The 18,550-nt window shown below is 43.9% G+C and overlaps 1 protein-coding gene across 1 annotated transcript in view; it reads left to right on the forward strand.

Moving 5' to 3' along the window:
• Positions 1-18,550, forward strand: part of DRD4 (dopamine receptor D4) — a 122,103-nt gene that overhangs the window by 13,605 nt on the left and 89,948 nt on the right. The window contains exon 2 of the mRNA XM_040328624.1: positions 9,879-9,991. Within this exon, the coding sequence (XP_040184558.1) occupies positions 9,879-9,991 (113 nt within the window). The remainder of the gene's footprint in view (positions 1-9,878; positions 9,992-18,550) is intronic.

Here is an 18,550-nt window from a genome sequence, read left to right on the forward strand (position 1 = left end):
GGGCCTGAAGTAGGATCAATGTAGGACCAAAAGTAGTACAGGGAGCATTTTCAAAGTCGGACCGACTTGTGTAGGACGCTACAAGACGCTCTCATAGGGAAACATTGAACACAGAGCAAAGTAGGATGAAAGTAGTGTAGTAGTGTGAACCCAGCCTTAGGGGTTGTAAAGGTTCATTTTTTATTTTCTAAATAGGTTCCTTTAACCACTTCCATACCGGGCACTTACGCCCCTTCCTGCCCAAGCCAATTTTCAGCTTTCAGCACTGTCGCACTTTGAATGACAATTGCGCGGTCGTGCTACACTGTACCCAAACAATTTTTTTATCATTTTGTTCCCACAAATAGAGCTTTCTTTTGGTGGTATTTGATCACCTCTGCGGTTTTTATTTTTTGCGCTATAAACAAAAGAAGAGTGACAATTTAAAAAAAAAAACACTATTTTTTACTTTTTTATTTAATAAATATCACAATTTTTAAAAAAAAAAACGTTTTTTTTTCCTCAGTTTAGGCCGATATGTATTCTTCTACATATTTTTGGTAAAAAAAATCACAATGATCATATATTGATTGGTTTGCGCAAAAGTTATAGCGTTTACAAAATAGCTGATAGATTTATGGCATTTTTATTTTATTAATTTTTTTACTAGTATTGGCGGCGATTTGCGATTTTTTTACTGTCACCGTGACATTGCGGCGAACACATCGGACACTTTTGACACGTTTTTGGCGCCATTCACATTTATACAGCGATTAATGTGATAAATATGCACTAATTACTGTATAAATGTGACTGGCATTCAAGGGGTTAACACTAGGGGGTGAGGGAGGGGTTAATATGTATACCTAAATTGTGTTCTAACTGTGGGGGACGGGGGGGTGACTGGGGGAGGTGACCGATCTATGTCCCTATGTACAAGGGACACAGATCGGTCTCCTCTCTCCCCTGACAGGACGTGGAGCTCTGTGTTTACACACAGAGCTCCACGTCTTGTCCCTGTAGCCGCCGATTCCGAGTGCCTGGCGGACATCGCGACCGCCAGGCACGCGCATCGGCATCTCGGGGACGCGCCGCCGCCGGCGCGCTCGCGCGCCCCCCAGTGGCCGCAAGAATACAGGACGTCAATTGACGTCCTGTTGAATTTTCAGAGTCACCGTGGAGCCGTCATTTGACGATGGCCCGGTACTCTAGTGGTTAAGCTAGTGCATTGTTGATTCACTTACCTTTTCCTTCAATTTTCCTTCTAAATGCACTAGCTTAAAGGAACCTATATAGAAAATAAAAAACAAACCTTTACAACCCCTTTAAGCCTCGTACATACGATTGGACTTCCAGCGGACCTTTCCGTGGATTTTGGTCCGAAGGGCGTTGGCCGTGAACTGTTTATAGACAGCACAACATTTTCAGCCAACAAAACCTAAATATGTGTTTTTTCTCCTTTTTAGCTTTTTAAGTTGGATGTATTTGTGTACACACGATCGGATAATACGACGTAACAGATTTATTGTCAGATAGTTGGTGAGCATGAACAGACAACTTTTGTTGTCGGTAATTCAGACAACAATTGTCTGAAGGAGCATACACACGGTTGGATTATCAGACACAACACGTCCATCAGACAATTATGGCCGTACAATTTTATCATGTGCACGGGCCTTTAGGCTCCCGATAATCCAATTCCTGCACGACCAAATGGGTTCCCCACTGACTCTAAACCCTAAACAATGTTTACTTGGTCTCTTACTTGATAAATAACTGATAATATTTCTGCAAGAAAGGTGATAGCTTGTACCTGGATGCAGCTACTCCCCCCTACATTTTAATCCAGATTAGTAAACGTATACTCTACTCTTCCATGCAAAAAACCTGATATACAGTATAGACACAGAGGCTTAGCCCTCCAAATAAAATAACATTTGGGATCAATGGTTGCAACACTCAAACACCTGTGTATGACAGCTGCCTTGACTTACTTAAGTTTCCTTATTCTGGACACCAGGCACTCCTCTCTCCCTATTCAAGTTGACTTACTTACAGGAATTGGGCTGAGACAACCTGAGTCATCTTCTGATTACCTGCCACTGTCCTTAGCTGTGTAGACGCTTTGTGATTACATGTATGTACACCTCCTCCCTACTGCAACCATACCATTTTTTCATTATGCCATTCCGCATTTGTGTGTTGTTATATGCATAGTATCATATCTGCTCTATATGTGCTGTGAACACCTGCAATGACTTGTCTCCATTGAATACCCTTCCAGCCTCAATGGTCTAGCATGTTTCCACCTTATTAAAAACAATTTATATTGAAGTATGCCACTTTTGGTTTTACTGCAATGTGTAATGTCGCTATGTTTCTGTACATGTGACTTTTTTCAATAAAGACCTTATTTTTAAATAAAAAAAAAAAAAAGTCAAACACATGAGCTCTTTAGAATACTAGCAAATAGTTAAGCGATTAAAGTGGATGTTAACCCTCCATACGCCCAGTGAAGTGAACAGCCTCAGATGATACACAGAGATTAACCAAATCCTCCTACATAGGTTTTATATGAATATCTGCTGTGTTCACATTTATATACTGTTTAGAAAGTTGAGATCGTGTTAGGAGATTTTCTCTTCCTGTTTAGCACAGGGTGTGATGTCTGGGCATACAGCCAAGATAGCTAACATTGCTGATTGGAGGAAAGGCACACACCCCCTCTCCTCATAGTTAGAGACTCTCAGAGCTGTTTTGTAATAGGAGCTTCTCTCTGCTACTCTATTTTAGCAACCTCCTTTAAAAAATATTCTGGCTGCTTTTGTCTAAAAAGTAAAAAAATATGTCAGGAGTTCTCAGGCTGATAACAGAGGAACTGTTCAGAAGAGAGCTATACGACTTAGCTCATTGAAAAGAGATAACAAAATACTACAGATATATGTGTCCAGCTCAAATTTCATGAATCGGGTTTACATCCACTTTAAGCTGTCAGCACCTGGGCCTTTTCATTCAGTCTCCGTTTTCTCAGTGAAGAGGCAGAGATTGCCGCTCCAGGCAGGTCTTGTTGGGTGCAATCTTCTTCTCAGGAACTGAGGGTGCTAGCAATGCACATGGCAAATAAGAACAAAAGATGATCAGGACAGCCGCACTCCAATTCAACGTAACTTTAATGTAAAAAAAATGGAAACAGGCACTACAAGTCACAGCAACGGAACCTAGGACTGCTGATGCGTTTCACACTAACTTCAGTGTTTACTCAGTGCTGTCCAATGGAACCTTTCTTTCGTTCTATTTTCTGCTGTTGGGATTTGACATACCCCAGTCCCCATCCCATAATATAGCACTCAGTGCCTGAGTAACCCACTGGCAGGCCCAGGCCTTGTCCCTGGGTGCAGGGGGGTGGCTAATGCATATGTAAATGTTAACAGGGAACAAAGGCTGGATGCAAAGCTTATCCATTCAAGTGGGCCCACATATGAATATATATATAGTTTGGATAACATTCAGAAGTATTGGAGCCTCTAGTGTGCTTTATCATCTCTGTCTGACTCCCCATTGCAGAAAATAAAGTGATGAAAAGTCTCTCCAGCAAGGACAGAGACACCAATCCTGCCCCAAAGACACACACGGGAAAATTTCCCCTTTGAGAGCTTTCACTGAACGAGGTGTCCTTATTGGGAGATTTCTCCTGTGTTTCTGTGTCGGCAGTGATAACCAATGTCTCTGAGTGTATCTCCCGTACTGTAACAGAAGCAGCAATAAAAACCAGGCAGAAATTCCAACCTTTCCCCCCTCTAAGCACAACAAAAAAGTTTGGCCAGAGTTCTGCTTTAAGCCATTTATGGCCATCCACCCATAAAGCCTAGAGCAGCTTCCATTCAATAATATGACTAATTCTTTCCTATCTATGAGACCTATTTTGGTTACTTATTATCATAATTTCAGCTTAGAAATGGGCATAGATCCAGCTCATATGAGAATGCTTAAGCCCACAAAATTTCAGTTGTAGAAGTTACAACCATAAAAAGTAAAGATGAAAATGTACTTTCATGTGTAAACAGAGAGCCGCGAGTGTCGAGATTCATGTGTCTACTTCTGTGGGTAATATAAAGATAGCTTTCTCTAATTTTATGTAATAAATACATGTAGTTAGTAGGAAACTAAAAACCCAGACAGGGGCGGACTGACAACTCATGGGGCCCCCGGGCAATAGAAGATTATGGGGCCCCCAGGCTTACAGATGGCCACCATGCCGGGAGGCAGTGCAGAGGCGGGGCAGCTAAAATCTCGGGATTTTCACATCAAAAGCATGTCGTTTTCAGACATATCAGGGACAGATGTAAAAAAACACAGATTTTGACATACTGTCTATGGTTTTACTGAGCCTGGCAACCCTGATGGGGCCCCCTAGTGGCATGGGGCCCTCGGGCAGTGCCCGAGTGCCTCAATGGTCAGTCCGCCCCTGAACCCAGATCAGTAGTAGACATATGTTTTACATGCAAACAGATTACCAAGACTTAAAGGAGTTGTAAAGCAAAACGGTTTTTCACCTTAATGCAATCTATGCATTAAGGTGAAAAAACTTCAGTGTATACCCCTCCCCCCCCCGAGCCCCCGTTTTACTTACCTGACCCGTCGAATGTCCCGCACGCAGTCCCGCAATCCTCTTCACCGCTCAGCCTGGTCGCTGATTGGCTAGAGCGGATGGTTTGAGAGCAGCGCAGCCATTGGCTGGCGCTGCTGTCAATCACATCCAGTGACGCGGCACGCAGAGGGGCGGGGCCGAGTGATACAGTGAGCGGCTATGGCCGCTCGCTGTATCACGGGAGCGCGCACGCAATTAGTGACCACCATGTGAGCTCTCGCATGACTGTGGTGACTAATTGTAGGGAGGACCAGAGACAGCCGCCGAGGGACCCCAGAAGACATGGATCGGGGCCACTCTGTGCAAAACGAACTGCACAGTGGAGGTAAGTATAACATGTTTGTTATTTAAAAAAAAAAAAATGTTTTCCTTTAGTAACGCTTCTTAATAGCCAGGTCATTCTAAAAATGTCATTATTGCTGCGGCAAGTTCTATACATCGCACAGATATGCACAGATATGCCACTACAGTCAGGAATGTGCAAAAAGACAAGGAAGACTCGAATAGCATAAAACCTTACAAACGTTTGAAGACTCTTCACTGGGTAGAGAGCGGTGGCTGCACGTTCTGTTAGCCGGCCGGCTTAAGATTTTTATACGCTTCACTTGATCTGCTCTGTTGTAAGTGCAAATCTTTTTATTCCATTAAACGTTTGTAAGGTTTTATGCTATGCGAGTCTTCCTCGTCTTTTTGCATATCCCTGACAATTGACCATAATCTGAGGATTTACTCACTGGGGAAGAATCGTTTGAGTGCTGGATTGCTCTGAGGATCCCATATGTCCATGCTGTGTCTGATCTCCTTGAGATCTTTTTGTCTGGTAAGGGTCAGTGTTTGATTGTGGTGGAGGTGCTTGTCAGTGTTCCATTCAAGGACCATCTTTTCACCGGGCATCACTATCATCATATTCATCTACCTGGGACTTTCTTTTTCTATTGTATATGTGCTGCCAGCGCACACATCTGTGTCATTAATGTTACAATACGGATTTAGTTAAATTTATTTTCATTAAGCACAGTGCGCTTTAGTTTAACAGCGCAATTCCTTTTTTCTATAGAAGGTGAATAATGGAATTCAGTTCTGGAACAGTCATTTGCTTTGCTCTCTCAATGGCTCCCAAAACCTGTTGCTGATGCTCTTGGGAGAGATAAGGCACAACCTGGGCGCAAATCCCATTTAACCTTTTGACAATTTCAGCCTGTTTGTGCATTTCAATGTTCAAGCCACGGGACATCTCATATTACATGATGTAGTGGCGTTGCATCTCCGATTTCTCACTGGCCAACTTGTCACATTCCCATTTTAGATTGTGATATTGTACCTGATCTATGGTACATGTCGGGGAAGATAGTCTTACCCGGGTCTCAGCAGCAAGCGGGTTGGTTCCAGCAACGCGGGTCTGGGCACAGGTAGTCACTGAGTTGGCTTCAGCGGGGCACATTGGGGCGTAAGCAGAAACAAGGGGGGCCAAATAATTTCCCAGTATTACATCCGCTGGCAAATCCTTCATCACCCCCAAATTCAAGTGTCCCGATTCAACCCCCCAATCCAGGTGAACCCGGGCAACGGGTAGCCGGAAGATGGTGCCTCCCGCTACTCTTACGGCTACAGTGTCTCCGGTGTGCTGGCTCTCTGGGATGAGGTTCTTCTGTAGCAGGGTCATGGTAGCACCAGTATCACGTAGGCCCTTGGCTACCTTTCTATTTACCCAGACAGTCTGCCTGTAGCTGCTTGTATTGGATCTGCCTCGTGCAGGACGCCCCAATGTTCTCCCTCCTCAACGCAGTGGGCCGTAGGCATGGATGTGTGGGGAGGACCTTTCCCTGGTGTTGCTGCTAAAGAGCTAGCGCTTTCTTCCAGAGTTGGCAACAGATCAAATCTGACCATCCCAGCAGGACCTCCTCTGATACTGGTCCTCTGTGCTGTATCCGCATCTCTTGTAACTTCCTTCTGAATTCCTCTTCCATGGCGACTGGTATCTGTACCTCTCCTCTCTCTTCAGTTGGTGCTGCTGTGACTTCTGCTGCTGCAGCACCTCTTTGATGTAGCCAAGTTGCATCCACAGCCGCTATAACCAGGTATATGATCTCCGGTGGAGGATTAGGACCATACTGTGCCAGTCCTCGTTTAACAGCCCGATCAAAACTTGCTTCCTCGGGTGTGCTGTCTGTTACGCTGGGCCTTTCAGCTCTATCCATTTCGACAAGTTCTGCGATAATGTTCCTTTTCTTACGGTTGCTGGCCGGTCTGCCACGGTTCTCCAGTAAGTCCTTGAGGGTAGAGAGCTTTAGCCGTTCCTACTGTGTCTTCATTGTCCTGTGTCCTCTTGAAGCTGTTCTTCTGGCGATGGAATCATCCCACTGCTAGCCAACAATTGTAATAGTCAGGGGTTATCACCGTTAACGATATTCCATTCCACCAACCCAAGACAGCTTATCCGACACTCCGACAATCCAGCAGACAGGACCCATTGGATTTTTCCCCAGAATAACGAGACACAAGCTCTGTTTCTGGTTCCAAAACGAATGAATACTTTAATGGTAAACTCTCAGGTTTTTTTACAGTTAGAAGCCAAATATGGACAATGACTCAACTCCACCCACAACGGGTGCTTCAATACACATTCTGTTAGATAATGACATTCAGATGAGCTAATTACTAATCATTACCCAGACGGTCTGGCTCTGCGATAAGTTATCCTCACCTGCTACATAATACACTTCCCTTTAGTAAACATAATTGACATGCTAATCCCCTACACCTGAAAGGTCAGACATCTGACCTTTCAGACTGCCAACACATATCTATCATCAATAGAACTTTCATACAGTGTCATTAGCATACACAATGAAAGGTTCTTGAGAGGCAGACTTAATTAGCACAATAGACAATAAAATATCTTAGGAGCCAGACTCAATTAACACCTCAACAGAATGTGTCCCCACCTGAATGAATACTGTCCTATTGACCTGTTGGGGTCAGAATAAACCACTTGTAATATTTCAAGATATCCTGCAATACATGAATTATCATTACTGTCCCATCTCATGTAATCCGAGATATCATTTCTCGGTCATCCTATGCCCCTATTGGACATAGGATGACCCTAGACCCAAGAGTCATTAGTGAAGCTGGCACAGGAGTACCCCGCATCCTTCAAAAGTCTCTGGGTATCACGGGCCATTCCGTTACATAAGACATTTTGGACAATTTCATGCTCCCAACTTTGTGGGAACAGTTTGGGGATGGCCCTTCCTGTTCCAACATGATTGCACACCATTGAACAAACAAAGTCCATAATGACATGGATGAGCAAGTTTGAACACCTTTAGGATATATTAGAGCGGAGACTGCGAGCTAGGCCTTCTCATCCACAACAGTGCCTGACCTCACAAATGAGTAATGATGTATTTTGAAAATGAACACGATTGATTGTGAAATGGTTGTATCAGGTTTTTGGTCACATAAATATTCAAGTGATTGTAAAGTCTTGTTTTAGAAAAAATAAAATAACAAACGTTATACCTACCTGCTCTGAGCAGTGGTTTTGAACAGAGCAGGCTTTATCCTCCTCTTCTCGGGCCCCTCTTTGGTGTTCCTGGCCCCTCCCTCCTGTCGAGTGCCCCCACAGCGAGCATCTTGCTATGGGGGCACCCAGGCCGAGCTGCAGCTCTGTGTGTCCATTCAGACACAGAGCTGTGGGTCGGCTCTGCCCCCTATCGCTCCTGATTATCTAACTGACTTTGATTGACAGCATCGGGAGCCAATGGCGCAGCTGATGTGTCCCAGCCAATCAGAGGGAGAGTCCCAGATGGCCGAGGGACTCGTGGACATCGTTGGACGTAGATGCGGCTCAGGTAAGTATTAGGGGGGCTGGGGCTGCAGCACACAGAAGGCTTTTTATAGAATGCATTAAGATAAAATAAAAACTTTCTGCCTTTACAACCATGTTAAGTACCACAGCATTCCCTGCAATGCTATCCTGACAATTAATTTTGTAAATTTCTCATCTATCTTTGTGGTGTAAAAAAGTATGATGGTAGACTCATGTCATAATATGCTGGAAGAGGTTATGCCCTGCGAGTCAGTCAGGCTCTATTACACTGCACAACGCTGTGCTGGTGGCTTGGTGTAGAAGTGTTTAAGCAGCTTATAGGGGGGGAGAACAAAGGGTGGGCCTGATGTTCTTTTGTAATCCGGTGAGCAAGCAGGTGACATAGAAAGCTGCAGAGGTGCAATAATGAACAATGGTATCAGCATCTTAGCCATACAACATTTCAGCACTGTGCACATTTTATACCTGGCAGAATAGAATTTTGCAAACCGCAAACACTGTACATTCAGCTGTTTGTCTGGATTGCTGATTTAATGGTCGATGACGTTGTGAATGAGCCTTAAAAATGTACATCAGTGTTATTAGGCTGGCAGTCTTTATAGCTCTGAATACTTATCCATGCCTTCTTGTTTCAGATGTGTAAAAAAGGTCTAAAACTGAACAATAATGGGATTGGGGCAAAAACTGCAGCTTATTTTATGAACAGTGATAATGATATTTGTGTTTTATTGAAACCCACCTTGTATTGCTTTCCTAAAAAAAAATATATATATATATATATATATATATATATATATATATACAGGGTCGTAAATAAGGGGGTAACACCAGTCCTCCTGTACAGGGCCCAGGCAACCAGGGGTGGCCAGGCAGCAGGGTTAATCGGATGTGGGCAGAGAGGGTGATCAGTGTGGCAGAGGGTCAATTACTGGAACTAATCCCCTGTATGGCTCTTTCTGCAGCAGCTGAAAGTTGTCTTCTTCTCCTCTCCCTCCCTTAGGCTTTTAGCTGTGGCAGAGAGAACCATACAAAGGACTGGTTCCAGTAATTGCCCCCTGCCACATTCATTTATCTCCCTGTGCACCATATGTTTCCCCCTGCTGCGACAAGCACACAATAGGATCCGTCATGATTGAGAATGGGGGAAGGGTCTAGCATATATGTCATATTTGCCAGCCCCTTCCTTTCCTGAAGGAACACAATGAGTGATCGGTACCGGCACCACTCACTGATAATATGAGGTATCACTCACTGTGTTCATTCATAAGTGAAGCATTATCTGTATGAGGCCCCTTGTCAGGTTGTCTGTATGGGACCCGTGGTTTCGTGTGTGTGTGTGTATATATTTAATTTTTATGATTATATATGTATACTGTTTACATTTTTGACTCTGAACAGCTTTTATTGACTTTTCAGTTTCTAGGAGGGGCGTGGACTCTGGGCTTTGTTCTTTGTGATATCCTCATGACCATGGATGTCATGCTCTGTACAGCTTCCATCTTCAATCTCTGTGCGATCAGTGTAGACAGGTAAGTGATTCCAGTATGTACAAAGTAAAAACCTCCCTGGTTAAAGGAGCTGTAGATTACATATATTAAAGACTGACAAAATGTACTAGTATATAGAAAACCCAGCTTACGTTGCTACTTAAAATCAGTAATGTAGATGCAGTATAGTGGTTACCTAACATGCTTGACCCCCAAGGTGGATTCTTTTTGAATTCCCCCCCACCCCTTTTCTATACGTCAAAATAATGCTTATTTACAGTTTCGTGCACATTCGATTTTCACCATTTTGAAAATGTACAAATATTTATTTATTAACTCAATACCGGTTACATAGTTAGTCAGTTTTAAAAAAGACACAAGTCCATCCAGTTCAACCATAAAAAATAAAAAAATATATCGTACAATCCCATATACCCAATTCTATACCCACAGTTGATCCAGAGGAAGGCAAAAAAAAAAAAAAACAGCAGAGCATGATCCAATTTGCTACAGCAGGGGAAAAAATTCCTTTCTAATCCCCCGAGAGGCAATCGGATTTTCCCCGGATCAACTTTACCTATAAATGTTAGTTCCCAGTTATATTATGTACATTTAGAAAAGTATCCAGGCCTTTCTTAAAGCAATCTACTGAGCTGGCCAGAACCACCTCTGGAGGGAGTCTGTTCCACATTTTCACTGCTCTTACTGTGAAGAAACCTTTCCGTATTTGGAGATTAAGGGCTAGATTCAGATAGATCTGCCTATCTTTAGCCAGGCGTAGCGTATCTCAGATACACTACGCCGCCGTAACTTAGAGCGGCAGGTCCTGTATTCAGAAAGAACTTGCGTTTTAAGTTACGGCGGCGTAGTGTAAATGGGCCGGCGTAAGCCCGCCTAATTTAAATTGTCCAGGCAGTGGGCGTGTTGTATTAAAATGAGCCCTGACCCCACGTAATTGACGTTTCTAACGAACGGCGCATGCGCCGTCCGTGAACGTATCCCAGTGCGCATGCTCGAAATCACGTCGCAAATAGTCAATGCTTTCGACGTGAACGTAACTTACGCACAGCCCTATTCGAGTACGACTTACGCAAACGACGTAAACAACGGAAAATTCAACGATGTCCCGACGTCCATAATTAACATTGGCTGCGCCTCATAGAGCAGGGGTAACTTTACGCCGGAAAAAGCCTTACGTAAACGACGTATCTTTACTGCGAGGGCCGGGCGTACGTTCGTGAATAGGCGTATCTAGCTAATTTACATATTCTAGGCGTAAATCAGCGTACACGCCCCTAGCGGCCAGCGTAAATATGCAGTTAAGATACGACAGCGTAGGAGACTTACGCCGGTCGTATCTTAGCAATATTTAAGCGTATCTCAGTTTGAGAATACGCTTAAATATAAGACGGTAGGGATTCGGACTTAGGATGGCGTATCTACTGATACGCCCATCGTAAGTCTACCTGAATCTGGCCCTAAATCTTTTTTCCTCTAGACCTAGAAGACTAGAGTGCCCCCTTGTCTTTTGTGTTGACTGAAAAGTGAATAACTCAACACCAAGTTCACTATATGGACCCCTTTTATATTTGTACATCAAATCCCCCCTAATCTCCTCTTCTCAAGAGTTAATAAATTCACTCTTTTATATTTAGTAGGAATTGAGCAGGAATTTTGTAACATTTGCTGTATTTATATCTGCTAGTAATGATTTTAGTGTATTGTTAGCAAAAATATTGTTTTATTGCAATATAACAGGTTGCAGTTAATAACAGGGGGTTTGATAGTGACAGCCCTGCTGAGAATTAATCTACTTTGTATGGTAATATAGTCCTGTGAACAGTGGTAACTAGATGTGACAATATGAAAGCCAAAAAAGTCATCATTATAATACATAGGCTACAAATGTCCAATCATTTATTAAAAACAGACAATAAACAATCAATTGTTACAACATGCGGGCAACAGATGGGCAGCAATTACAATATGTGGCCAGTGAAAGGCAGTGGCGGCTGGTGCTCAAATTTTTTTTTTTTGGGGGGGGGGGGGGCGCAAACAAACGAGAAAAAAACCATCAATTGCAGCCTCACTGTGCCCATCAAACGCAGCTACTGTGCCCATCAATTGCCACCACTGCGCCCATCAAACGCAGCCAATGTGCCCATCAAACGCAGCCAATGTGCCCATCAAATGCAGCCACTGTGCCCATCAATTGTCGCCGCTGTGCCATCATTTGTCACCACTGTGCCATCAATTGTCACCACTGTGCCATGCCATCAATTGTCGCCACTGTGCCATGCCATCAAATGCAGCCACTGTGCCATGCCATCAAACACAGCCACTGTGCCATCAATTGTCACCACTGTGCCATCAATTGTCGCCATTGTGCCCATCAATTGTCGAAATTGTGCCATGCCATCAAATGCAGCCAATGTGCCCATCAATTGTCGCCACTGTGCCATGCCATGAAACACAGCCACTGTGCCCATCAATTGTCGTCACTGTGCCCATCAATTGTCGTCACTGTGCCATGCCATCAAACGCAGCCACTGTGCCATCAATTGTCACCACTGTGCCATGCCATCAATTGTCGCCACTGTGCCAATCAATTGTCTCCACTGTGCCATGCCATCAAACGCAGCCACTGTGCCATCAATTGTCTCCACTGTGCCCATCAATTGTCGCCACTGTGCCATGCCATCAATTGTCGCCACTGTGCCCATCAATTGTCACCACTGTGCCATGCCATTAATTGTTGCAACTGTGCCCATCAATTGCCACCAGTTTTCCCCCTCAAAAACCGCCAGTTTGTCCCGTAAAATGCTGCCAGATTGCCCCCTCAAATACCACTAGATGCCCTGCCCAGCACTTACGTTTCTCGGGTCAGCCATCCTCCCTCCACGATCCCTCGATGTCTTCTCCCGCCCTCAATGTCACTTCAGCCAATCAGGTTACCAGTAACCAGACCCAGTGAACCTGATTGGCTGAGACGCGTGTCAGTGTTAACCAGGGGACGCACACCCTGTGCGTCCCCTGGTTAACTATTTGGAAGTGGCTGTAATGGGGAAGCCACTGGCTCTGATAGACATTTCCAAAAACCAACCAACTGCTGTTATGCAGATGGCCGGCCCTCACCAGGGGGGCGGCTATCTGAATAGTGGGCGGCAGTGGCGCCGACGACAATACATAAATTCATGCAATGCATGAATCCATGTATTGTTGACTTTCAGTGGCGGTGCAGGAGAGAGAGGGGGCAGCGCACTGCTACTGGTGAAAGGGCTATTGTGACAACATGAGGGCAACTTCACCAAGCACCCTCTTAGCCATTAGTTTCCCCACTTCCTGCCCCCCAAGAAAAAATGTACCCCGGTTTTTTTAGCAAAATTCGACACTTTCCAGTAAAGGAAGGAAAAACTAACCTCAGAAGCAGAATGGCTACTGGTCCAGAGTGAAGAAAGGCCCATCCCAGACCTCTCCCTCAGCTGTTTCATGTGACACATCAGAGCACAGGAGGAACCAGGGATAGAGTCCCTTCACTCTGAGATCTACACAGAGAAGATACATTACAGCTATGTGACTTTGCAGGTACCCTCACATAGTGTGCAAGTCAGGCATTGCTTAAGTGGAGCATCCTGTCTTCCAGAGCACCCTGCAACAACTTGCTGTGCCCGGGGAAAACCACCCCTTCCTAAGGATTCCACTGGTGCAGTGTCATGGTACTTTACTGATCACTTGCAGAGACCAAATATAGGGCTATCCCCACACTGTCCCAAAACGAATTTATACATAAATACAAACACCAGCACATTAGATCATTGTAATATCACTAGTTCTTTATGTAGAACATTTCAAAGTGACAAATAAGTAGAACTGAGGTCAACACAACTTTGCCAAATTTTGATCCCGCTCCCACCTGCCCTACTCCTCCAGGGTGTCTGATCTTTTGGTATGCTACTGGAATACTATATACCGTATCTAATTTATCTGTGTTATCTATCACTCTGGCTTACCTCTTGTTTGTAGAATTGCTCTTGTTTGTATAGCACAGGGAGCTTGGACAGTGATATGTGCAGTGCATGAAGGACTTTTTGAATTAAGTTTATGCTGATTGTTCTCTGTCACTTTGACATTTTATACATAAAGAACTGCTGATATTATAATAGTATGTAAATAATGAACACATTATTCAGAACTTAGCAGTTTTTTATATTTCTTTCCTTGTTATTTGTTTCCTCTTCCTAAACATTTGAATACGTTAGTTTCTCGTTGGTTAGACTCATGGTTTACTATTATCCGTGTGCTTATCTGTGTACAGGGGAGAGTTCCAAGATGAACTCAGATAACTTATATTACAGTCCCTTAAGAAGGATTACCTTGTAAAACCAAACAACTCATTCCGTGAGCAGCACAAACATTCCTCTTGGAGAGGCTGATCTAGACTAGCTTGTCGCATGTGCACAGTATAACCTTAAATTTATGACTAATATATTTATAGGGTTTTTTTATTTTATTAGAGTTGTTACTGCAAGTTTAACACTGTATCAGTGTGTTATGTGCCATTTAACGCAGTACATTTATGTGCGCACAGACTCCGTGGACCATCTGACATTTATCAAATTCAGTCCTGGATTTGAAGCCCCTGATGCCGATGATTAAGTGTTTTGGGGATGTGGAATCTCTTCAGGACTTTTAGGCTGCCTAGCATTGTGGGTGTTGTTTTCTTTTGGAAGAATTTTTTTGATGTAGGCTTCATGGGCACAAATAACACTCAAAGACCAAATTTTTCCGCACCCGTTTGACAGGTGCATATCATTTAAAATTTTGACAGCAAGGCCAATTCTTGCTTTCATCAAGCTAACCTCAGTAGGGTTACAGTGTGAAGGTGGGACACTGACACCCAAAGACCAATTTTTACACACACAAATCCCCTTGCTGGCGCTCATGCACGGCTAGCGGCAATCTTGCCTGCAGGCCATGCGCATCGGGTCCCCCGCTGTGCAGCAGGCACGCATGCCCTCTGGTGGCCAAAAACAGGTAGGACGTACCCATACGTGATTTTGCCCAGGAGATATACTGCAGCCATTGTGCTGCAGTACATCTGCTTGACATGGTCGGTAAGCAGTTAAAAAGGCAGAGGAGTATGCGGTAAGAAAATCCACATTGCCACACACACAACATGAGGAATTTTCTGAAGAAAATGATGTGGAACTGTCACAGGAAGTAGAAGAAGCACCGCCATCGGCATCCACATCTAAGCAACCAGCCTTTCGGTTTCTTTCTAAATGCCACAGAAGACCAAGGCAGAGGATATCCCCAAATAGCATAGAGCAGCAGATCAAAAAATATAAGGAAGAGCTACACCAAGTTGCCACCAATGCATCAGTGAGGACACTGCAACAGATTTTTGGCTGTCAAAGAGGGACCAGCTAAAACCTTTTGCATAAGAAGCAAACCTAATACTTGTGGGTTGTGATTATTGCGATAGGAAGAATCAATAGTTCAACAACAGTTTTAATTGTCAAATTAAATTCATAGGAAAAATGCACAGGCTGAGGCTACAAATGCCATTAGTATGTGGAACAATAACAACCACCATTTTTTCTCTCTTAGCATTGACAAATTTGACAATAGAGGTAAATATCACACTAATGAAAAAGAGAAATAGATTAGTAACGGTCAAAAAGGACAGCCTTAAATCGGGTCCTGCCCCAGTTGCCTTTTTAGTGTGATATTTACCTCTATTGTCATTGGGAATGCTGAGAGAAAGAGGAGAGAGGAGTTGATAAAAAGTGGTGACTGTTATAATCCACACACTAATGGCATTATTGTTGACTGTGCACTTTTTCTTTGAATGTAACTGAGAATTAGAACCGTTGAAATAATAAACTGACAGTAAACTGATTCTTATTGTAGAAATAAGCATTACCCTCAAGTATTGGTTTATTATGCTGTGTTTGTGCCAGACTAGCAGTCACCATGCCTGTGCAGTGTGCTGTCTGTGTGTGCTGTGCGTGGCCTTGTACAGCTGTGGCCAAAAGTTTTGAGAATGACACCAATATTAATTTTCACAATTTTCACAAGGTCTGCTGCTTCGGTTTTTCGATTTTTTGTTAGATGTTACTATGGTATACTGAAGTATAATTACAAGCATTTCATAAGTGTCAAAGGTTTTTATTGACAATTACATTAAGTTTATGCAGAGTCAATATTTAAAGCGTTGAGTTGACCCTTCTTTTTCAAGACCTCTGCAATTCGCCTTGGCATGTTGGCATGTTGTCATTCTCAATCAACTTCTGCACCACATCCTGATTCCTGACTGATGGCACTGGCAGTGGCAGCCCACTTTTGCATAATCAATGCTTGAAGTTTGTCAGAATTTGTGTTTTTCTTTTTTTTAAGACCTCTGCAATTCACCCTGGCATGTTGTCATTGTCAATCAACTTCTGCGCCACATTCGGATTCCTGACTGATGGCACTGGCAGTGGTAGCCCACTTTTGCATAATGAATGCCTGGAGTTTGTCAGAATTGGTGGGGTTTTTGATCACTCACCCGCCTCTTGAGGATTTAACATAAGTTCTCAGTGTTTTTTTTCCCTAAATAGCTTCCTTTACCTTAGTGCAGTCAGGGCCGGCCTTTGGGGTGTGCGAGCTGTGCGGTCGCACAGGGCGCCATGGGCAACAGAGGCGCCGTGCGGCCATCCAGAGGCATACTAAGGGGGGGCGAACCACACACTGGAGGGGGTGTCAGACCGGCACCCCCTCCGCGATTGTATTACACCCGCAGTGGTAGCGCCACGGATTTAGGCAGCGGCACACTGGCACAGGCAGGGAGAGGCGAGCCAGCTACAGTGGCGAGGGGGTGTGCGAAGGGTGGGCAGGGTGACACCGCTGCACCTATCATCCCCTCCTCTTGCGGCCACGGGCTACCTGTCTGCCTGATCACGGATCTCACACAAGCACAGCCGAGTGAAGCCGACTCCCCCTCCTTTCTGTTTATATGTAAACAGGGGGAGGGGACCTGCTGTGCATGTGCCGCCACGCTCATATGAGGCACTGAAGGGGGGGGCTACTCTGAAGGGGGTCTGTGTAACATGCAGGGGGTCCAGAGCTGCAGGGTTCTGTGTAATGTAGAAAGGGGCCAGAGGTGCAGGGTGCCGTGTAATGTAAAAGGGGTCCAGAGGTGCAAGGTGCCGTGTAATGTAAAAGGGGTCCAGAGGTGCAGGGTGCCGTGTAATGTAAAGGGGTCCAGAGGTGCAGGGTGCTGTGTAATGTAAAGGGGTCCAGAGGTGCAGGGTGCTGTGTAATGTAAAGGGGTCCAGAGGTGCAGGGTGCTGTGTAATGTAAAGGGGTCCAGAGGTGCAGGGTGCTGTGTAATGTAAAGGGGTCCAGAGGTGCAGGGTGCTGTGTAATGTAAAGGGGTCCAGAGGTGCAGGGTGCTGTGTAATAGACATGTGCACATAATTTTTTTTCGTTTTTTTTTGTTCTGTTTCGTATCGTTCCGTAGGTTCGTTTCCGTTCGTTTTTCGTAAGATGCCCGTTTTCCTGTTCGTTCCCGTTCGTTTTTCGTACGACGAGATTTTTTCGTATTCCGATCGTTTCGTATTTTCGTTACCGTTTTATTTTCGTACATGCGGGATGGTTCGTTATTCTGTTTAATTCATGTTCGTTACTTGTTAGACAATAATTTTCGTGAATTTTCGTCAATGATTTGCATTCTGTGTTTTGGATTCCTTTTTCTGTTCGTGTTTTCGGTTGTGTGTTCGTGTGACATCTATGACAATTTGTTGTGGATGTCATGTGGGCATGCGACTGAAGATACAAACAGAAAAAGGATTTTCGTCATTTTGTACTTTCGTAATTTTATATATATCGCGGGGATTCGCGGCACTTTCAACACGCGGCTCATCCATATTAACGATTGTTAAGCCCCATACACTTGGTCAGACTTTTTTAACAACAAACATAAAAATGATCGTTTTCCGTTCGTTCTCAGAAAATTTGTTCGTTTTTAAACTCCATCAGAAAACCATTTTTGGGTTCAAAAGTCTGGCCAACTGATCTCCCTTCAGATGAAAATCCACAGAAAAGTTTATTTGGCTTTACTGTACTACTCAGCACAAAAGAGAAGCTGCTTCACTAACTACACTCACTGCCCATTCAAAAAAACGAAAATGACATCTATAATAAAAGATTTCTATTCTGTATTTTGGGTCCTTTTTCTTTTGGTGTTTTCGGTCGTGTGTTCGTGTGACATCTGTGGCAAAAGATTTGCATTCTGTTGAATCCAAAATACAAACAGAAAAAAGGAATTCAAAATACAGTCTTTTGTTGTGGATGTCGTGTGAACATACGGCTGAGGATACGAACAGAGAGGGGATTCAAACAGGATACAGAATGCAAATCTTTTGTTATAGATGTAATTTTTGTTCTTTTGCCGTTTTCGTTTTGTCGTATTTTCGTCAGATCGTTCGTTCGTATTTGCGGTTGTTCGTTATGCAGCTCATTCGTAATCCTGTCGTTTTCGTATTTGGTGCTTTATTTTTTTCGTATGTACACATTATTCTGCGGGTACGAAAATGAACATTTTCGTACGAAAATAAC

This window comes from Rana temporaria, chromosome 11 (assembly GCF_905171775.1).
Source record: "Rana temporaria chromosome 11, aRanTem1.1, whole genome shotgun sequence".
Classification (NCBI taxonomy): domain Eukaryota; kingdom Metazoa; phylum Chordata; class Amphibia; order Anura; family Ranidae; genus Rana; species Rana temporaria.